At 34.7% G+C, this 24,411-nt stretch overlaps 1 protein-coding gene across 12 annotated transcripts in view; it reads right to left on the minus strand.

The window, feature by feature from the left end:
* GPHN (gephyrin) overlaps positions 1-24,411 on the minus strand; it is a 261,257-nt gene that overhangs the window by 127,145 nt on the left and 109,701 nt on the right. For all 12 annotated transcript variants that reach the window (XM_052695200.1, XM_052695198.1, XM_052695195.1 and 9 more), the window contains exon 4: positions 1,954-2,046. In XM_052695200.1, the coding sequence (XP_052551160.1) occupies positions 1,954-2,046 (93 nt within the window). The remainder of the gene's footprint in view (positions 1-1,953; positions 2,047-24,411) is intronic.

The raw sequence follows: 24,411 nt of genomic DNA on the forward strand, positions 1-24,411 counted from the left end.
AGGAAAAACGTTCAAATGCCTTCCCCAATCAGATTCAATTATTAGTATGTTTAAAATCATGCCTTAAGGATGATATCTCACTAGCACTGTGTCATGATTAAATCATTTAAGTAACAGTTCAGTAATAACATGTGAGTATGCTGTACAAACACCATACATGAAAGATAATAAAATCCACTCATTACACAATACATGAGTTTTATTAACTCATTCCTACAATTAGTTTTTCTAGAAGTTTTTTATTGCACATTTGATGTTGATGTTGAATTTTTCCATTCCAAGTTATCTACCTCCTTGACTCAGAACAGATATTTTACTTATAACACGTTTGAAAACTGATTTTCTTCTCTTTAAGCACTTATATCAATGTGCTGTTATTATATAGCATGAGATTAAAAGAGCTAAGATCATTTTTAAAATGGGTCTCTGTAACATCTAATCTAGTCAAACAAATCATCACCACCTGTATTAAATAATTAGTTTAAGGAACAGCAATGAATCAACGTAAGGAGAATGCCAGCTATTTTAATGTTAAGTTCTCATTTGTTAATTCCTTGACCCCAGCACTGCTTGAGAATCTGTAATTCATTGTAAGTAGTTTGAAATGCTTCCTCTGGCACTACTACTCAACTCTGCATAAGTTAGTAAATCAGAAAAATTGGAACAAAAATTACACCTTTTTACACAGTGCTGGTATACAGTCTTGTAAATCATTATGCTACTTTGCAAATAAGAGACTGGTGGAATCAATGCAGTTTTCATTTTTGTGTTGCTTTAGCAATGTGAATCACCTGTAAATTCACTTTCACTAGCTAGTATGCTATCAGTTATCTTGTGCTGTCTCCATTTTCTTTTACAGAGATCCTTAGTTTTTAGTTAAGGTTTCTAGTATACAATCTAAAATCATCAGAAATACACAAGCACTTTGCTTACATTTTTCTTTTAGTTACACTAATATTATACAGCAAATAAAAAGCATTTAAATATTCCTAGTGAAAATAAGTTAAACTGCACTCAAGTTTAACAGAATGCTTTTGTAGATAAAGAGGATTGTAAGCCTGTTATGATGGACTAAAAACTACTCTTAAATTGTATGCAATCGTAAACTCACATGAGAACTTAAGTGAAAACTAAATATAATAAATTATAGAAATAAACACTTCAGGCATTGAGTTGTATTTCTGCCCTTCAGTGAACATAAGCATATCAAAAGAGGTATGTGATTTTATAAGTTCAAATTCACCTAAATTAGAGCCACAAATACCAAGTAATTCAATAACAATTGTCATTTCATGGCCATAAGGTTATTTGGTTTAGTTTTCTTCGTGTAGGTGCTTTGTTTTTTTTTCCTTACCTGAGCTCCACAGACGTGAAAAATAACTGAATATCCTGTGCAACATTTACTGATGCAGGTTACCTCCATTTCTGCCCATTTAGCTTTTTTGATGATGTGGTTTCAAGTGAAGCAATAGCAGTTTTACACAGTTTTTCTCCCCTGTAATCTATCTCCTACTTTCTAACCTATGAAGTTGTCAACACAGAAGCCTTTAAGAGAGAATTAAAGGAAATCTTTCATTTCACTTTTCTTGCATGGGACACAAGAAATGTGATATAGATGTCTTTGCTTAGCAGTGCTGTACTGCAGTGCTAAGGAAAATTATACCAGTGCTATCACAATTCTATTATGTTTCTACTGGAACTGGAAATCCATTTTACTATGTCACATTTTAGTCTGAAAACTCTTTTGGGTCAGAAACCAAGGTCATATTAATTCTCTTGTGTTGTATTCCCTATAGCATATTCTCCTTCCAAATTGTGTATCACCTGATCTGACTAAAGATACTGCCAAGTTAAGTTACAGAGGAAACTTCAGAAAGAATTAACATTCCCACCCCACAAGTCATACATTTCTACATCAAAGGCCATGTTTTTCTTATTCCAGGAGTAACTCACCTCTGGGGTGACATCTCGTGGCGCAAATCCTGTTCCTCCAGTTGTTAAAATCAAATTAAGTTCCTTTTCATCACACCAATCTATCAGCGTCTCCTGAAAGAGAAGATGAAAGCTGCCAGATTTAGCAAGTAATACCTGGGATACATTTACTCAGACAGCATCTAAAGAATTGTCTTGAAAATAAACAGAGAGACACAAAATAAATCAAGGGAATTGTAAAATCAATCGTGGCATTTTCAACAAATACTAAACTGCTATAATAACCATCTTATGGCAGAGTAATACAATCAGTCATAATATTTTTGGAAGTGGAAAGTGGAACTCTGTTCTCCATCTCTTGTTCTAAAATGGAAAACAAGAACTCATGGTTGTTCACTTATATCAGTGTTTGTCTGGATTCTGAGATATAAACACAATTCTTCAACACACATAAGTAGAGTACGTGCATTTAATTCAGGTTATATGCTTGATTTTCACAACAATAACTTTAGTTTCTGTTTTGCTCTACTTTTTAACAGCCTGAACAAAGAACTGCTTATTTGTAAGTCTGACTATAAGAAGAAGCAATAATACACTTGATACAGCAACCATATACTGCTTCTCACAACTAACTTTTCTTTATTTCTTATAACATCTCAATAGGACTGCACATGCTGATCCCAAAGCTGGAAAAAGAAAGCTTCAGAGATCTGTCATGTACATTAAATATCTTACACTACCATAGAACTCATAATACTAGAAAAATGTTAAGTTTGATTTGCATTCATTTTTTAAATGACATTTTAACCTACTTTTCAAACTGTGACCAAAAAAAATGTAACATAAGCAGAAAATGTATTTAGCCTCAATGTGATTATATCACTTATCCTTTGTATGCTACAGCAGGCAAGCAAAGCAGCTGAGCCTCTGCTTGGAGCTCCAAATTAACTGATGTGTACCCACATACTACATAGTAGAGTAACCACTGGCAGAAATCAGACTGATTGCTTATACAGCTATCCTCTTCAAGTTAAATGAAGGCAACTGCAGCAATTGAAATTGTTAGTTTTCAACAATACAGATATGCACTAGAAAAGCTGTTGTTGGTTTTTTTTGTTTTTTTTTTTGTTTGTTTGTTTTTTTTTAACAGATTATATCTTCTCTGAGCTTTTATCATCAAAAGACATATTTATCTTGACTCTCAACATCAGCAAACATCAGGGTACACTTGAGAGAATTTCAGCATAGAAATGTTGGTTAGCAAAGTGAGAGCTTGACTTCATACACACACACACACACACACACACACACACACACACACACACACATATATATAAATTACCATAATCAGAAATAAATTGGGAGAATAAAATAAAACGAGACATAGTGAGGGTTTTATGAAACATTTATTTTTAGATAAAATAAAACCTGACAAAATCCAGCAAGGTTTCAAGTGAAAATAATTCTTTCATCTGTTCTTATACAGCTCAATAGTACTCCAATTAACAGGAAAAAAAACAACAACAACATTGTGATAGCAAATAGAAAGCTACTGAAATCATTATACACCTTGACTTTTCACATGAACTGAGCATATAATGTGTTTCATTATCTTAGATACAATTATTTACCAAGTTCTACTTTGAGTAAAAAAAGCATAAGCTTTCAGTAAGACTTTTGTCTATAAAGCATTGTTAGTATTTCACTGCATTTTAGAATATGTACCTCTAAGACCTTTTAAAGACATGGAAAAATACCTGAGACTGATATTCAATTTATTTCTCTTTACCCCATAAAATTTTATTCTACAAAATGTTCTCATTTATATTTTGAATATTAAAAAAAAAAAAAAACACTACTCTGATCAATCAAGGAAAAAAGGCTACTTGTGTTCACTTGCCTGCTGCTAGTAGTCCAGCCATATATACCACTTGCTTTTCACAGACACCAATTTACTATGTTTTCACATGAGAATTCCTTCAGATCGCTGATATGATACTTGATTGATGCTTTACAAACAAAATTGTTATATAGCAATTCGTGCATTAAGATACTCTAGATCCAAAATCCAAGGCCATGGGATACAATCCTATTGTACCACATGTTAGCTAACGTTATGACTGACTTCAGTCAAGTAATAGCTACATGACCTTCAGACATATATTCTTTAGTGAAGCATCTCAATGTCCAAAATGCAGAACAGTCATTACACTGAATTGCTGTATAGCAGGTGAGTCACAGAATCTTGCCCCGTGCCTTCTGTGTTTAAAACATTTTAAAATATTCTGGGACTCAAGCATATCTTTCACAAAATTAACCAGCCTTGATCAGAATTAGATAAGAGACTGAAAATACATTATATGGTCTTTCAACAGTTACTCACGTTTTTCATTAAGTGTTTGCTATATTTATAGTAACTGTTTCTTTTTCATTATATCTGATGGACCCCTTCACAATACTTAAGAACTCCGCTTACAGAATTCTCAACAGGATGGCTAGAAAGTGGATTTTTTTTTCAAAATCCATTAAGTGCCACTCTGTAATATCTGCAAATAAAAGAACAGAATAAACAAATAGGGATTACAAAGGCCCTACATGAAAATTCTCTATTTCTCCAACCTTCTGAAACCCACTTGCTTTGTAAAATTATGTATCTTCTTTCTTCACAAATAAATCCTGTTTATTAGGATAATACACTAGGAAAGTATATTTGAAAATCCAAGCAAAAAATACATATCTTTTAAATAAACATTCCTAACAATGTAAGTTATTTACAGTATGCCCTTAAAGCTGTGCTTACTCTCCTTAGCAATCCACATCAAAAAATAAAAGTTGTACAAAATGACACAGTGAATATTACCTTAATTTTCTGTTACTATGATATTGCATCTTCCTAAAGAAGAAATTAGCATGAATAAAAACATGGAAAAAATATATCAATACAGAGAAACTCTGCACCGTGGCAAATTTGTTAAGAAAACTGGATGCAATTTTGACTGCTGAGTTTCAGCAACTCAGAAACTGACAGACTAGAATCTTGTAAGAAATTCTGATTGGTCCTGTGGCTTGGACTACCCCAGACTCCAACTCAAGACTGATATCATAAGAGAGCACATGCAATTCTTCGTGGATCAGAAACAAAACACACAAATTCAAAGCAGAAGAATAAAGAAAAGGTTAAAAGAGCCTTAAAAATGTTAAGTTACTCCTTGAATTAATTTCTTTTTTTTTACCCTTTTTCTTGTGAAGATTCTATTTTTTATGCTCATGACTTTTCACTTATTTCTTGAAAGCTTCACTGAAAAGTAGATGTATGAAGATACTCCTATATGTGGAGCAATAACTTCACAAATAATCAATCTTAAAATTATTTAAGAATGTCAGAAAATGAAATACTGAAATACCATGAAAATACACTACACATTTTCTGGAACCTCCCCACCCTTTCTTTTCTTACCCCATTAACAAAGGCATAAATTAATATAAATAGTAGGACTGTTTTTACAGCATAATTTTTGTAGTCAAAAGACTTGGGTAACACCGAACTATGTATTTCAAAGTCTGTAAACAGACCTTTTCATCTTTTGATATTTTGCTGACCATTGTAGTCTTTTGAAAATATATTTGCAGTTTTCAGCATCACAGTCAATGTTTTGTTTAGTATTACTTTCTAAATAAGCTAACATCAGACAGAAAGCAGTAAAAGTACAACTATTCTACTGAAATGAAAAGCTAAAGGAAAAAATGTCATTAAAAATGTACCTTATAAAAGGTTTACTTTTTTAAAATGGAAATATAATGGTAGGCATTTTTCATTATGAAATAAATTGCAGCTATCAAAAACTTCAAGGTACAACATACATATGAAGCCTGTAATGTAACTATTTTTAAAAGCTACTGCTCATTATAATTATTCCTAAAATGAGGATAAAAAAAAGAAGGGACTGTAGTGCAATGTTGAACAGAGCTCACCAATGCAAATGTGAAAGTAAACCATAGAGATGCGCAAACACTGAAGTTTTTGCCCATCAAACCACTGGGAGTGACAACACTTTTTGAGGACTGAGACCAGGAAAAGAAATTTCAAACTTCAAAGGCAAGTTGATGTTAAAGACAAGTAAATAATGTCCTATAACTAGAGTTTGTTACAATATTTTCTCTACATGCACCCATGTCTAGAGAACAAGTACAAGTTCATGGTGTTTTCACACACCAGAAACTAGAAGACTCACCAATCTTTGCTGGTTGTAACCAAGACTTGATAACCTATTTCTTAATCTTGCTAAAAATATAGAAACAGCAAAGCTACAGAAAGACAACTGCAAACATCTTTAAGCTGCCAAAACATTACTAAATGCTTCAAATCTAAGGAATCAGTAAAGCATGTGGGTCTTTGTAGACAAAGGCAATATGTCTCAGAGAACTCAAGTACAAACATGTTAGAATCAACAGCCCTCCACACAGATAACAGCATTTCACAAACAAATGTACTGGAAAAAAGCACTCAGATCTTCCATGTGCATATTTATAAGCAGAGACAATCTACATCCCTAGTTTAAGACAAGTTATTCTATGCATCTACTTCTGTTTAATGAGCAGCAAATGGTCTGGATTGAAAAACCTCTAGAAGGCTTCTGTGATTAACATGAGGGACCCAGTTGTGAAAAAGGGTTTGAATGGGAACATTTTTTTTCTGTAACTATGAAGTTTTATCTACAGTACAATTGTTAAAATATAACTGATTGTTATGGAACCCAATTCAGTTCCTAGCTCCGTTTTATAACAGTCAGTACAATCTTCCATTTTTACTTTATACATATAGCAACAATAATTCAACATATTGTTTTCTTTTACTTTTTAAATAAAATTCCAAACTTTGCATTTATTTTTTTTCTGCAGCTCTCAATGTAAATGGTAAATCAATAATATTCAAGATCTTTTAAAAAGTTTGGATTTGAGGACAAAGACAAAAGATGAAACCATTGTAGAGACAAGAAACTACCTTCATGTATCTAACACAGTTTCTGGTATAAACGCTCCCATGTCTCTGTTTTTCACGCATATAATCCACAGAGTTAATGAATGAACTTGTTTTTTAAAAAAATCTACCAGTTCACCTGTGAAAATACAGTAAAGAAAATTTACCTACCAATAGCTGCTGTACTTTGAGATATTTAGTCCACATATATACTCTAAGAGTGGGCGAGCTTGTGGCCTGCCTTGAAGTGTCCTGGGAGGTGCGTTCTAGCGCCTCCCCTCGTCCTGCTTGGTGCATGAATTATAGGGCAGAGTGCATCCGCCACCACTTCAGTTCCTCTTAAATGCACAATCAAACCTGAAAGAGATCCAGAAAGAGGGGAAAGGCAGGTAGGAGACTAATGTACATGCAGACCATATCTCTCAAAGAACATCAGTTACTGATTAGTAACCTTTCTTCTTTGAGTCTGCATGTACATTCCAGCAACGACGCATGCTCAGCAGTTACCTTGGACACTTACTGCCCCCCACAAACAACTGCAGCATCACATCACTGAAGGCTGAGACAGCCCTGGATTCTATCGTACTAACACACTGCTAGAGGGAAGCAAAGATGGAACTCCAGGTGGCCTTATGGCAAACATACTAATACCATGCAATACTGAGTTTTCTCAGGGTTCTGAAGGAATTTGGTTTGGCCACGGAGGGAAGTCCAAGTCACAAGTCCACACGCAGCCAGATAACTATCTGAACAACAGCTGTGTGAAGCCAGTTGAACTTTTGGACGTTCCCATAGCACAACAAGCAATCAATCAAAGTAAAAGACTTAGACCTGTGTGACAAGGAACAATTGGGTCCTAATGAAATCAAGAACGTGAAATGTAGAATTCAAGAAGCATAAGACCCAGGCATGAGTATTGGAGGACTCATCGCCTGGCTGCTCTTCGAACTTTGCTACTTCAAGAAGAAATGTTGGATGACTGAAGAAAATACCTTACATAGGTAAGGAGTTAGTAAAATGGCAGCCACAAAGATCTATCTTCTCCGGCAGATGGCTGAGTCACAGGATGCACTTTCATAGACAGAAGCAGAATGAATAAGAATTTAAGAGCTCAACTGGGGAGAAGGAACCATATAATGCAGTGGTTTTCCAAGATTACTGTATTATAAATAGTCCAATACGTCCACACCACTTGTTTTAGGAAACTCAAGGTTGTAAGGTGTGAGAATGTGAACGCGTTCAAACACTGAGAGCAGCCACGTAGCCTCAGCAAATTACAAAAAGAAGTCAAAAGAACTACATAAAATAAATAATCCAAAAGATCTGAGATCAAAGCAGCAACAGACATATCGTACAGACAATACAGTTTTCTTCTTGAGTATGCAAGTCTAGACCATGTGTGCCTAACCTTCTGGCTTGCCTGCACCACATGGAGAAAAGAGGAATTGTCTTGGGTTGCACATAAAAAATATATAGTTAACGTATATAAGTAACAAAACTTTTAAAAACATATTTTTATTAAAGCAATTAAAAAAGAGAGCAACAAAATACAACTAGTGGAATATTTGACCTTGCTTTTGTGAAACAAATGCATCAGTCTGGTTTGATGGAAGTGGTTGCAATCCATAGTGAGTTCTCAAGGTGTTTGTCAGATATTTTTGATGAAATTTCACTTTTCCTTGAATATACTTGTTCAAAAATATATGTAATGCCAAAAAGTGATGACATGAAAAGACGTGATTGTGAAGTGAGGGACGTTTTTCTCCAGTAAGATCAGGCTTATAAAGCCTTGTAAAGAGACAGTATCAAATTTCTGAGTTTAAGATCTGATTGCAAATATATACATTACATTTGAAAATTTGCAGGCAAAGTATTTATGTTGACTTAAATTTGAGTTGCAATTATACCAAAAAATTGACGATTTTTCTTTGCAATCTTGAAACTTCCTCTCAAATTCCTTTATCAAATGCATATTTTTTGCATATTTTTTTGGCTGCTCACAAGACCATGTTTAGCCAGTGTATTAAAATATATAAAATTATTTGTCATAACTTGTGAGCATGCCATAATTTGAGTTTTATTTCAAATGTCTTTATGGTTTGAAACACGGCATAGACTACTTGATTTTCACCTCGAAGCTGCATGTTTAGCTTGTTTAAATGAGTGGTCAAATCCACCAAAACTGCTAAGCCTGTGAGTCATTTTTAATCTTCATGTTCTGGCACAAATTTTCCTTTTGATTCTGTAAATGAATTGACTTCATTTCAGAAATCAAAAAATATTTTTAGCATTTTACCTCAACTTAACGTCTTTACTTCAGAAAAGTAAATGATGTCCCCATAATCAACATCCATGCTTTTAAGGTTTTCTTAGAATTTGCAATGATTAAATCCCTTGGACTTTATGAAATTCATAGCCTTGATGACAATTTGCATGTCCTTATGCATTTATAAAGCTTTTGCACTTAAATTAGTCCCACTTTTTTTTTACCAGCCATTGCAGGGGTGTCATCATTAGCTATACCAGATCTGCTGACAAAGTTGAAAGTAAATCACTTTCATGTAATTTTTACTACTTCATACATATCAAGAAATTTAGTTGAGATACAATCTTACTACCATTTATCACCATCCTGAAGCTGTTCAGATTAATTCAGAGAAGTGCTATTTTGCCAAGATGAAGCTTATTAGAGAAACAACAAAATCTATTTCCTCAATTTAAATCAGATGGGAATTATCTGTGTTCATCTTTCCAGAGTAATGTAAAATAATTAGGCATTTGTACAGAAACCTGACTGTTGTGTGCAATCTGATTGAGAAAGGATCCTTGTATAGATCAGGTCACTACAGGTAAATATACGAAGATATTTTTCCCTAGAGCAATTACTGCCACAGATAAATAAGGAAAAAGTTACAGAGAACCACTTTGAGATAGTAAATTATTTCCCAGGTGTAAAGACCAATGCCAGATGTAGCTTCCAGAGAACACCAAAACATCTAGAAAAAAACCCCATTCTTTCCAAACTAAGCAGTGCACTTTGTTTCTCCAGATATACAGAAGGTAAGAAGACTTTGCAGTGATACATTACTGCAGTAGTGATACATCAACAAGGAGAGTATGTAAGAGGAAAGAGGACTAAAGTATTCTGGAACTCATCAGGCTGTCTGCACTTCTCCATTATCTGTTGATTAGAAGTAATCTTGGATATCGTGAAAATGATTCTTAAAAGGAACATGGAAAGGATAAAGATCAGTTGAGATTCATCAATGGTTCTTAATGCAAACAACTTGATGACTGCTGCTGAAGGCAATGAAAAATAACTGACAGCGATCTTTGCAGAAAAATTCTTTTTCTGTGAGCCCATGATTTTTACTTACAGCAAATAATAGAAGATTAACAGAATGAACTATCAATAGGCTACCTCGCTGATTAGGATACTGTTTATTCCTGAACTCCAGAGTATTAGCACCCAAAATCTACAAAGTAGTAAGAGAACCTTTTGGCATTTATTTCTGAACAAAAAGCCCATTCTCTCAAAGGGAAGACTTTTTCAGGATTTAGGGTATGCAAAATCTCTCGTTTAAACTCAAAGGATTATAGCTATTACCCATGATACTAGGTGAAAATTATTACTATGGAATGTGATGAGCTATCTTGTACCTCCATTGCAGCTTGCGAAAGTGTCTCAGCATTAGCTGATCCCACTGCAATCAAAGATTTCAGCTGATTATTACACACAGGAGAAAATCGATGCAGAGCAATTCACATTAGAATTACATTTTTTTCCTCTAAGAGCTGAAACTTTCTGGTCATTTGTCTTATGGAACATTTTTAAAAAATGTTCATTTCTCCTTGATACATAACAGAATTAACAACAGAATTACTTGGAGTCAGGTGGTAATAAAGGCATTCAAAATCCAACAGAGATTTCAAAATCATCTTCCAACTGTTTCTGCAGCTGGTATAAATAAAGCTAAAATCTGCCAGGAAACTAAGGTTGTTCAAACATGTCTTCATGGGTATGGGAAATCTCTCAGGCAAAATAATATGCAGAATGTCAAGCAACCTACAATCTTTGTACAGTTATTTGTACTGTCATTTCCATTGTTTCTAAGACCCTAAATTACTGGAAATAATGTAATGTTATACAGAAAGATATGTTGACATTTTGTTAGATGAGGATACATGAGTACATGAATACATATAATATATTAAAATATGAAATATATTTTAAAAAAACCACATCTTTGTGACTTGGCCGAGATGAGGATAACCTTGTAAGAAGCATGTCTAACCTGGCAGGATTGCTGCAAATGGAGTAAAAAGAAACTTCACAGAGCAATTGCTTCAAGCTAAATCTTGTCTCAAAAAATTATCATGACCATAGAAGTTAAGTAGGACATGAACACAGTTCAAATCAATACATGTAAAGAACTGGAAAGGATGATCCTAAGCTGAATCACATGCCATTTCTCATTTTTGTGGACAAATGCCAAACTTCACTTGCTGAAATTTAAGAATCATAAAAGAAATAATCAGTACTATCAGAATGAAATAAATATAGAATACTTTCTGTTACAGGAACAACAAACTTCACAAATACTTGCAGTGATCATACTGAGTCTTTTGATTCCTACAGAGAAATTGTTGTTATATTCAGGAATGCTTTAACAAAACTCAAACATGTTGGTTCTAACCAAAAATACTGATTTCATGATTGAATTTTGAAACAAACACTATCAATTTCAGAATAAGAAACACCTGCACTAAGAATTTCATATTTACAGGTATTCTTAACAGTTAATCTCGAAATGAATTACTGCTTAATTAATTAAACGGTCTGGCACTGAATATATTTTGTACCATATGCTCCAGTTGCAAAAGCAAGAACTGTGCCAGAACCAAAAGCTGCAGCACTGAGGGAATAGTAAATGACAAGTGAAACCCTTACAGGGGCTGCTTCAAGAGGAATTAATGATTTATGAAGTCTAACTCTTTAGCACATGAAAAACAGAACACTCAAGTATCCTTTTTACGAAATGTTTTTCTTACATTTAAGTTCTAAACCTCAAATGACTTCTATTGTGCTAATCTTAGCAGACATTTCCCACTATAAGTAATGGTTTTCAGAGAAGTATTTAAGAAAACATTTACGAAGTTATTTTAAATTTATTCCACTTACTTTATCTGATGTTTTTATTAAACCTTCTTAACTATCTAGATGATGTCATTCTTTTAAGCATGACAATTAACATACAGATGCTGCAATTACTCATTATACTTTCATAAATGGCATGTCATGCCCCTCTCCTCCTGTTTTCGTCAGAAAAGAATGGAGAGAGAATACATTAATGTTCCTCTTTTTTTTTTTTTTTTCAGTAGCTTTCCAAATGGATAAGCAGGAAGACTCAGTAATTACAGAAATGTTTAGGGAGTGCAGTTGTAGGTACAGCAGGTTCCAGCTGAAGAAGTGCATTCCCATTGTTACCTCTGTACTTGAATCAGACAGTAAATGGAGCTTATGCATATGAAATGTCTGCTGCTTCACAGGAACAGAGCTCTCCGTGCTAAAGCATGAGTCATTTCTAGAGCTGTGAAACCATGGAAAGCCCTCTGGACTAGGAAGTGCTTGTTCGTTATTTTAAAGATTCACGAAGACACAAACAGTAACCTTTAAAATATTGAGTTATTTATATATTTTAAAAAAAAAAAGGAGGCGGGGGGGGGGGGGGGGGAGGAAAAAAGAAACTTGAGTTGTTTTTCCACCGTGAACCACCTGCACTAACACATACACACATACTATTTTAACATATGGTCTCTAGCATGAAAATGTTTATGTAAGTAATTCTTGTGATTTTTTTAATTCAAAATTTCCCTTTCTGGACATGTTACAGTCACATTACAGTTATCTGTTCAGTGCAGTTTAGAATTAAGGCATCATCTCAGTAGTAAGTAAAAATATCATACTGCCCCTTTGAAAGAGTTGTATCATCTCCCACACATTCTACTTTGAGGATTATGATGCATGCAGTGCATGCTATCTCTGGACTACTAGTTTCCCCTTCAGAGACAATTGCCACTTTACTGCTGAGTCTGAGGAAGAGCCTACACAGTCAGAAAAGTCATCCAGATTGTATTTTCAGTAACAGAGTAGGTGGAATTAGCATAGGAAGAAAAGCGTGCCAGAAATTGTATCTGTGAGCAAGAACTGGGCAATGCCCTCTGGAAATTAAGGACCAAACAATCTTCCTTTTATAATCTCTCTAATATTGCAGCAATCGTGACCCAGAGCCTAAGTAGATCAAGGAGTTAGTAATTTACCTAACAGTTATCCGCACAGGCAGACGGAGAGCTCTGCTGTGTCCAGCACTGCATTTGGGCCTGGGTGACACTGCTGAAGGGAATCCTCTGATCCTCTGGCTGAAGGGAAGCTCAACAGCTCACAGTACCAGAGGAGCCCACAGGCAGCTCTCGCTGGGTGCAGAAGGTCACACCATCACCCTGGCCTTGCTACTAATGTGGCAAGTGTTAAAGAGGACATCCTTTATGCATAGTTACCTGCCTGGAAGAAAAAAATACAGTAGCTCAAAGGATCTAAAAGGAGAAACTTCTACCCACAGATGAAATCAGAGCACTTTGCCATGAAGAAATCCATCCGGAGATTCATCCAGTGCTTCACAGACATAGCATAGGGTTCCCAGCATCTGAAGTGATGCAAAATTTCCTACCTATTCTGACTTGGGAAAGCAAATATTTTACTAGCCATTTGTTGTGGGCCTTTTTAGAGAGATCCACAAAGAAGCCTGTATCATTTCTCTCTCTCTCTCTCCCTCTCTCTCTTTCTCTGTCTTCCCCTGCACAGTGCAGAACAAAAAAACACTTTGAATCCCCTTGTTATTTCAGTGCTGGCACTTCTGATTCTATAGCAGGAGAAGTCCGTGCTTCTTTCCTGCAATTATTAAGTCCTTTATATCCTTTAAGAGTTATCTTTACAGGCCTAGTATTATCTCTTGTATTAGAACACATTAAAAAAAGATTGAGGTTCTTTTCTTAAGAGTTACAAATGTGTGACTTAGGACCAAGCGTAGCATAAAACTCAGAATTCCAAAGAAATGTAATTTCAAGAGCTTTTACACTTGCATCTGTGAATCTAGGTGCAGTATTCAATACATTGTCCATTTAGGACTTCTAATTTTGCAGCTGTAATCACCACTACTGATCAAATCTAAAATATGGAGCCGATTTCCACGCCACTGTAGCTATTGTCTCATAAAAGCCAGAGATCATTAGTAGTCTATTAATTCTCTAAGTCTGTTACAGCTGTCACTTCTAACTACAAAAACATTCTATACATTTTTGGTCTGTCACTCCCATTTCAAAATAGCTCTATGTTATCATAACAGCATTGGCTGTAGCAAATATATTTCACTGGAATTAGCAGTGCATCAGTCTCTACACAAATAACGTTACTAATAAGAACACCTGCTTCTCTATTCCATTCTTTGGATATTGGGAAGTTTGAGTTTGATATACTGTGGCTTTGAACATCTATAGAGAAGAAAAATGTAATAGTCATGATATAAGTGAAGTTCACTGACAGATTGCCATTTCTTCTAAATATATTGGATTGAAGGTTATAACAAGTTACCATGTGGCCATCCACATTTACAGTACTGGCAAAATGACACTGTTTTGCACAAGAAATAAGTGCAGGCTAACATTAAGCAGACTTCAGCCCTTTATTATCCTTTATTAGAATGACACTTCTGTGGGGGAATACTGAATTTCTCACTGATCTACTTCTAGAAAATTTTCCATCAGTAAACTCTTTTCTTTGGATTGATTTCAATGTCTGTCTTAGCTTTGATAAGAAAACGTTTAATTCTTTTGCAGACTCTGGATGTTACTTTCTGTTCACTGTTAGTTATCAAAGACAACAGAGAGAGGTAAACCAGATTCTCATGGAAACTTTTGTTAAAGAGAATCAGCACCAATGTGATTCCATTCCATTCCTTGATTCCATGAAACTCCCTGACAAATAATGCTTGAGGCACTGCATCTTATTCCTGATTTTGAAACCTAGAAGCTGAAATGACTTAAATAAAACATATTATGCATGCAGAGAAAAAACAAGAATCTGGTTTGTTAACTCTGATGAATTAGGTTGTACCTTTTGATGACAGAACATGTTCTCAGTATACTAAGATCATAAAAAGGGATAAAAGTTGAAGACAGTTGATCATTCATTTATTCCATGTTTCAAACATACTCAAAATACATAATTATAAGGACAAATAGAAATATTTCCTTCAGCTTTCTTTTGCTACTATTTAACCATCCTCCGAAGGCAGTATGCATGGCCTAACATGCCCAGTTTTGTTTTCATTGGTAGAGATCTAGCAAACAGAGTGACTTGAAAAATGTTTTCAACAAACACTAGTCTGACATTAACTGTTTATTCTACCTAAGAGGAAAAGCCTTGTTTTTCCACCCTATTTTTCAGTTTGTATATGAGATTGCCATCCTTTGAGAAGAACCGCAACATAATTAGGTCAAGTTTTGGTGTTGTTAAGATTATGCCTTTGCTACTTCTCCTGATGGAGGACTTTATGCGAGTTCACTAACATTATTAAAAAAATACTAAGTTACAAAATATTCTGAGCATATACACTGACAGCATACTAAAATATAAGCTACTTTAAAAAAAAATGTTAAATATGAGAATATACCATAAAAGTGCATGGGTACTTAAAAATATGAGGTATATCTCTGAAGTTTTATTTAAGGTAAAATAGCAAAAGTAGGGAAGTGTGCCATTATGATTAATGCTTCATGCCTGCACATCAATTACTGGTTGCACAGTGAGAATCTGTGCTTGTCCTGAGTACTTTCCAGTTATGTATGCAAAGAAGGCTTTGTCACATCCCATCTTTGCTGATTTCTATTTCTAGATTTCAGAAACCAACAGACAAGACATAATGAATATAAAACTTTAACTACACATGCAGTGTATATTTTTTCTTTTTTGAAACACTGTCATCCCCTCGGTTTTGTCACCTAAAGAAGCACTCATAGTTCTGCACAGTATTTAGAGACATATTGAGCTTTTGTATGTAAAGCAATTCTCTTCAGTTCTCATTTTAAGCTTAAGCATCTTTCCTTCAAATCAGCCCGAGGACAAATGTCTGTTGTCTTTTACAGACTAAAGGTACTCGATAAAACTAACGCGTTAGCTTCAGTGTCCCAAATGACACTTTTTATTTTTACACTTTGCCTCTTTCCATATAGCATTATTCCTTATAAATTTTTATTAAGGTAATAAATTGCCCCAAATACATAAGGAATTGTTTTCTATTTTTGTCAAAAAAGGAGAAGAAATTTACATCTTGATGCTAAACTATTCTCTTATAAGATATCCTCAGACACACAGCTTCATTTTCAAGGCAAATGTCAGGTAATCCTCACTTTTTTCAAATGAGATTCAACTACCATGACCACTTCATTGGTAAAAATACAGAAGCAGCCTTTCAAATGACAGTACTAAGCAGTACAATTTCCACAGCCGAGCAGACCATTTGCATTTAGTACAGTGGTTTATATCATCATACTAACAAAGCAAGACATTGAAACTGTTAGAATATTCCTAATCTTTAAATAGAAGGCTATTTTGACAGAACATAACAGTAACAGAGCAGATGATAAATAACAACAGGAAACAGAAATGGCAGTCTGTGTAGAAATGTTACAAGCAAATGTTGTCTTTGTAATCTTAACACTCCACCTAAGTTTGTCACAATGATGAGGCATCTGAAATTGAATGCAAACATTTCTGACAGAACAGTCCTAGAAATCCTTGCATATTTTTTATGTGAAAATATTTTAAAAAGTAAAACTCTGCAACCACTGCACCTTTACTGAGCTCTGATGACTCAGTGGCATTCTCTTCTTTATACATTACTTTACAGACAGTGAAGTCACATCATTTCGGAAAATCTACTGATAATTCAGAGGTACAGAAACGCTGTCATAGAAAATAAAATCAAAATGCTAGCTATATTATCACAGGGGTATCCAGAAAAAGAATGTATGAAAAGCTCAAGAACAAAAATACTGAAAAAAAGAAATGTTCAGTTTCAACCTTCTGTGAGTGTTTAACTTGAAGCATACCATGTTTCTTGCCTAGGGAGACGCATGCTAGGAAACACTTTCAAAGATATTCCAAAAAAGCAAATACTCAGACTTTAGCCACAGCAAGCTACACCAAATGCATTCTAATATCAGAGCATTCTCTTAGCGATCTGCTTAATCTTATTGCAAAATATATGATTTTACTGTCATCTAATCAAATACATAAGAAGTGATGTCTCCACAACTGGTGGCAAAAATAACTGGCTTTTGTTACAACCATAATTCTCTGAGATAATTGAACAGTCTGATCTCACTTCCTTAGGCACCTGATGCCTGCACTCAAGATAGGCCCATTCATTGCCATGAAGAGAAATCATGCCACAAACTAACAAACTGGCCAATCAGATAAAATATGGTGGTTATCAACATTTATTAACACAATAAGGTTTTACATCTCACAAAATAAATGTGGGATGTTTTTGAGAAAGTTGTGGTTTTTTATTTGTTTGCTTTTTAACCTCCTATATGCTTTCGTTATAGGAGTTGATTATATTCCTTTCAGCCTGCAAATTTTATCTGTATCCTTTCAACTCATTATCATCAAGAGAACATTCAGCAAAATAGGTACTCGTGTCCAAGTAACGCCTCTGCATTTATTTTATTTTTTTTCTCAAATTCTGTAAACACCTCACATGAAATATTGAATGCTGAGTGATATTCAGAAATTTATGACCAGAATGGCATAATAATACAATACAATGGCATGATAAAACAATAACTAACTTGACTTGAAACTCTTGATGTACGTAAAACGAAAGTGGGGGAGAATCCAAAATGACTCTTAAGAATCCTATCATCTGTAGAGTAATTAGTACTGAACAATCTAGAAACCAGCTAAAAAGAATCATGGCCATTTTCACTGCTCACTGTTGTGATGCCCCCTGAACCAGTAAATTATTTCAACAACTGAGGTTAGTGATTTCCAATCTGGGCTGCATGCACTCCATGAGACACACAAGATGATCCACTAGCATGCAGGAAGAAAATATTAGAACTTTAAGAGCAGATGTGTATAAATTTAAAGATAAATAAACATACACGTACTGGGGGTGCATGTTCACGAATGTTTTACTACTATGAGTGCACACCAAATAAGTTTGGACATCATAGGTCTACACTATCATTTTGTTTGAGACAGGCTGCCAGCATGGCTGGGCACTCTTAAATATGAAGCTTAGGCAGTACAGTGCATTGGGAATGATGGCACTATATTACGAATCTCTGATTATCTGTAGCTTTAATATATTGTAGTATGAGAATATATGTCCTGGAGGCTGAGGACATGTCTACTACAGCCTGCTAGTCCAAAACAGCTGATACCTTTGACAGCTGCCTGCTTCCCAGACTTTGTTTCATATCACAAAGTAGGCTTTAAATATACTAACTGGAATCCTTTCAGGTTAAACTTATTTGGAAGATGAACTTCAAAAGCATATTTAATCCACTCTAGCTGCTAAAAGACACACAGTTCACAGAATCATACTAGAAGTTGTTTCAAATGAAACATACTGAATCCGATATAAATGTTGACTTCTCAGCAGCAGATGCTTTACTATAGAGTTGCATCTATTTGCAGGAAATGATAACTTGACACAGCCCAAGATAAATGTACAGTTCTTGGCAGTGCGAATTTGATGGCTAGGGCTAAGGAAGGCATTTCAAACTACAACTCCACATTTCTTGCACTGATTTTGTTTAGCTAAAAGAAATCAATGTGTGTAAGCCTAGCAGATCAGTAAAGTCAACTTTCGAACTCTGTTGTACTATCAGAGGTGAGATGCGACACTTCTCTAGCATACTCAATAACACAGAGAATTCATTTAAATCTTTCCATTTTATGTACATTCTCAAATATAGCTTCATCTGTATGAAATCTCATCTACATCCATCTATGGCATCTGACAATAAAAGCATCTGAGCAAACAAAATGCCTCTAGCGACAGGGTTTACCACATCTGGTTTATATTATAATCAATTTTACCCAGTTCTTTTATGAAAATTTCAAGAAGTTTAGGTTTTTCCTCTGCTGTTTTAGTCAGTGGATTAGAAATGTGATGATAGGGTAAATAATGGTAAGTAGGATTAAGGTATCACAAAAATTGTAATCGTCAGAGACATTTAATTAGGTATAAACATATTCAAATATTAAGTATCACTACCTTAATACAGATTGCAGGTTTGCATACCACAGGGAGGCACATGTCATCCTTAGTGTCTTCCTAACATATTTTTCCTATCAAGTCATTAAAACATAAGATAAAAAAGAACCTAGACACAAAGCATTCTATGAAAGCAAAATAAACTCCACTATTTTAGCTGAATTTTCTGTAGTCTATCAGCTATGTATCTTTTTTTTTTCTTCTGAAAAAATACAATCAATCAAACCAGTTTCTGAAGAAGAAATGACTGCTGTGTTATGATGAAGTAAGGTTTCAACTTCAGCAATCTTAGGTAAAACCTATTATTAAGAATTTCATTCTTTACTGCCTTAAAATAAGTAAATTATCAACCAATAGAATATATACAGTCAAAGTTTGAATATCTGCTTTCAGTCTTACAATTTGCAAAAATCAAGGACGAGAGGTTATTTAAAATTTGCAATAAGTCTAGAAAGGAACCACTTCTTGTTCATTTATTAACATATCAGTTTCACTGTCTTTATCCATTCTTCATATGCAAGTGGTGCTATAAATTAGATCATTCTTACACCTTGACGCTAAATCATTTTAGCCCTACTGTGCCATTGTTGCGACTGAGGGCTCAGAGCTCCACACACCATTGCATATGGTGGGACACAAGAGGCTCACAGATAACAGATAAGGTCTTATGTCCTGATATCTGTTCCTTTCCTCGTAACTCACTTTTTTTTTTTTTCCAATTGCTCCTGAACACTGAGCTAATACTAAGCACACTAACACAATTCTCAGACCTCATTCCTTGATTGCAGTAATCCAACCAACACCTGCTATTCTATATGCAAATTCAGGATTTTTCACACCTTCTATACACATCACAACATTGAATTCTGCTTAACTGCTTTAGATGTTTTATAATTCAGTTATTGAATATTTCAACGTACTTAATTACACTCAATTTCTCTACATCTAATAACTTCTATAATTCACTGTGAAACCATTATGAGACCATCTTTAAACAGCTGTAGAACATGAAAGCTCCTTTTAATAAACAACTGTTCTCCCTTTTTTCATATATATATATGTATATATATATAAATGTATATATGTGTATATATATATATGAATACACATATGTACATACACAGTACCAACACTCATCTCTTTTGGCAATCCCAAAATCAAGAATTTAAGAGAAAACTACTTACTGAAAAAAAAAAAAGAAAAAAAAAAAAAAAAAAAAAATCATGCCTTAGATCTCCCTCAGACTTGTTCAAACCCCTAACCAACCCAATAATACAACCAGCTGTGATAAAATAGCATTACATTTCTTTGATAGATCTCTAAAACAGAGTAACCAGAATACATTCTTATGGGGCAAATATAATGAAACAAAACTTAATGTAACATGGAAACTGGGCCACATGGAAAATGACAAGGGCTTTTATTTAAGATTGTTTTACTTGCCAAAAGCAATCTCGTATTTAATGAAGCTAATCCACGTTTTCTCGTCTCATTCAGTTTAAGTGAGATCCTACTTGAGAGGAGTGAGAACAGAAGCTACAGAAAGCATTTCCCAATACACTGGATCTTATGAGAAGAACAAGAAAATGTCTCAAAAAACAAAACAAAACAAACCAATCCCACACAAAAAATGCCTCAAAACCTAAGTAGGTTTCAGGTGATGATACAGAGTAATATATACAGAGATATGCATATAGCAAAAAACAAAAACAAAAGAAAGCCAGGAGAAAATTCAGAGAAAATTGGTTACTACAGTCACAGAGAAAAGCAAAGATTTCTTTTTTAATTTAAGCTTGCTGAAAAACAAGAAGTGATTTGTGAACAAGAGTATTAACTCTTGCTGTTTGTTTCTCATTTCTAATGTTTATTTTTAAGAAAGTTTTAATAGGCAAACAGAACCTTAGCAGTGAACCATCTGAGGAACATTAATCTCTTCTCATAAGGGCAACAGTAGTGAGAATGCAGTTTTGATTAACCAGAAAGGCTCAAAATGTCATCAGTATCCTGATTTGTCTGGTCGATTAAGTTTCAGCTATTCTTTCTCTTTCATCCTAGAGACACTTCTCTCTTACAGAACTAAAGAACTGTTTTGCTTGCTTTGGAAAGTAAACAATAATATTGCTAAAAAGATGATGTATCATTTCAATTTCATGTCTGGAGCCATGAGGTCTCCAAGGAGTGTCTGAAATGCAAAATGAGGACAGCAGAAAAACAAGTGGTAATCCGTATCTTCATGTAGGAAGTTAGTGAGTATACTTAGTCCACTTAGTCTAGAGCACTAGGCTCTGGAGACCTTGGCAGAAAAGCAGAAGAGTGCTTGATACACACTCCAGTCACAACAGTGATCAGAGCTCAATCACTAAGAGATGTAAAGAAATTTGGGCCATCCCTAAATATCTGCTGCCTTCCAAGTAACATAAAGAGTTGATAATCTTCCTCAGCACTAGATGCCGAAAGGAATGGATGCTTAACTTCCCTCATTTGCTGGGTTTACATCATACATCTCTCTCAGACAGTACAGTAAGGTAAAGGGGAAAAATGGAATATGTCAGTAATAGTGATAGTGGCAGCAACTCCATGAGCCTAAAAGAAATCCCATCAAATATCAGGAACATCCACAAGGGCAGAGCTGAAACCTTTTGCCCTACAATAAAGGAACTGTTACACAGACCTTGGTCATCTCTGCATTTACATTACTTTCGTACATATGATTTTTTAGTTGAGAGATCTATGAAAGCCATGAATATCCATATTCCACAGACGATTAAAGAAACAGATTTAATTCCTGTAAATTAAGCCCTTTGAGTGCTCCCCAAGCACCTTCTAAACAAAACCTCAAAGAAGAAATAACTGGACATGGAGAATAGTCATGTTCTTCTTTGATCAAAAAGTCTCAATCCTACCAGAGGAGGAGAAAAAAATCCAAGAGTCAAAGCTGATATCCACAATGACTGAAAATAACAACAACAAGGAAAGAAGTCTGACCCTGCCGCAATAGAAGTGGTACTCTATGGAAACACTCATATTGCTTTGGAGCAAGAGCATGCCTGGACTACAGTTCCAGTACCCCAGCCAAGCCTGGCATTTAAAGTCCAGATTCTAAGCCAGTATCCAGTTACACAGGACAGCAAAAACACACTTGCTGACAAATGGCTACTTATTTTTCCACACATCAACAAACATGACAATGCTTTGAGGCATCATGGCCAATGTCTTTTGTCTGCACACAGTTTGCATAAGTTTCATCAGCTACTCGTATCAGCATATTAGAAAGATTATAGCATACACTATTATGTAGGCATGTGATGCCATGGGGTCTACAAAGCAGATCTCAGAAAATGCCTCTGGATAGACAGATTCTATTTGCAATCATTTCAAATAATTTTTTTTTTTTTTTTTTTTTTTTTTTTACTGAAGTCCATCCTTGCTCTGAAAGGCAGTCGGCATTAACACTGAATCAGCTTTCTTCATAAGTTCATTAATATGATCATGTGGGAAATTAAAACCTGAAGAATTCATTGGTCATCTAAAGTAACTGACCTTTAAGAATTGAACTTTTCTCATATTAGACCAATAAAGAAACATGCTTCTAAGAAAAGAGAATGATCATTACTCTGGGAAAAAGCCTTTGAATGTAGCCTTTAAGACATCGTGAATATATGCTTTCATTTGAAGATCAACTGGAGAAAAATTACAGGTGTTCTCTGATGAGTATAAAGCATATCTCTGTGTGAAAGAGTGGACAAATGGACTTAAAACAAATCCCATCTTTGCCCATTAAGTACTTTACGTTTACACTTACGACCAATAATAAAAAACAGTTCTAAAAAAAGATTACTCAAAATTTACCACCAGAAGAAATAACAGTCTAATCTCGTTCTCTACACTAAAATATCTGTTTCAGAGCTCAAGTATTACAAGAATGAAATTCATTGCCAATGTGTTTTACTTTTTGACACTTGCTGTCACATTCATTTATGGTGTTGAGAAGACAGAAAGAGGCATGCAATCCTACATGAAAAATATATGGGAAGCATTTATATTTGTCTCTGCTGTTGACTTGCAAATTCAAGCAAATCAAATATTTTTAAGAAATGTCATTCATAAAGTCTTGCTCTAGAAGAACCACCCTTCACAACATCATATATTTATGACAGAATACTGCAACTAAAAAAAGCACATCATGGAACTGTAAACCAAAAGACATTACCATTTGCATATGAAACCACTATGTACAGATACAAAACAAAAACACTCTTCTCAATAATAGTCATAAATTGCTCTTTTATCTTAAAACATCATTGCAAGCAAAACAGTATTGTGTTTGTCACTAACTAGAAATACAAAAATGTTAAGTTTGTTACAAAGTGTTTTTTGTTTGTTTGTTTTTTTAAGCCTCCAATCAAAAGATGCTCTCCAAGACGAGTGTTGCCTGATGCCTTCCAGTCCCCGTGTACATTACATTATTTGGCATAGAAAAGCTTTCCTCTAGGCACAATATACAACTACAGTGAATGAACAAGGCTCAAAACTGCCAATATATTTTTTCAAGTTTGTAAAGAACACTGCTTACAGGACAAGTGATTTTGCTGAAAACAGATGTCTAAAGAAATTCCAAACAATTACGGTTTCTCAGAAATGTGCTGTGATTTTTATGCTTCATGACTTCATCAGTTCCTGCAGTATTCTAAAACCAGCAAGTATTGAAAGTGTTATTGCTTTAAGTAATGACAGAGAAATGACAGGAATGAAAAAAATGACAGGTATACTTCCACTCCAGTTTTCCTGCTCTGATAGTTTCTCTGACCGAAGCACTGTTCCTGAAGATCATGTTATAGAAGACATTTCTATCTTCCAGAAGAGCTCTGAGGGGGAGGAACCTGTGATGGTTACCTTCATTCAATTAGTGTTTGAATGATCTCACTTTGAACCCATGCATCTGTGACATAAGAACAGGCAACCCAAGTTGCATCATATTCAGTTCCAAACTGATGTAGATGCAGTGGCAATTAGTTCCGCTCAATTCTTCCCAACCCTAATAAATGTGCATGAGGGTGGATAGGGCACACACTATTTCTTCTGTCATAAATACTCCTAATTTGTATGTCTATAGCTATCCAAGTCATTACATATCTTTGGTAACAAGGAAACACA

Source organism: Tympanuchus pallidicinctus, unplaced genomic scaffold (assembly GCF_026119805.1).
Source record: "Tympanuchus pallidicinctus isolate F22 unplaced genomic scaffold, pur_lepc_1.0 scaffold3, whole genome shotgun sequence".
Lineage (NCBI taxonomy): Eukaryota > Metazoa > Chordata > Aves > Galliformes > Phasianidae > Tympanuchus > Tympanuchus pallidicinctus.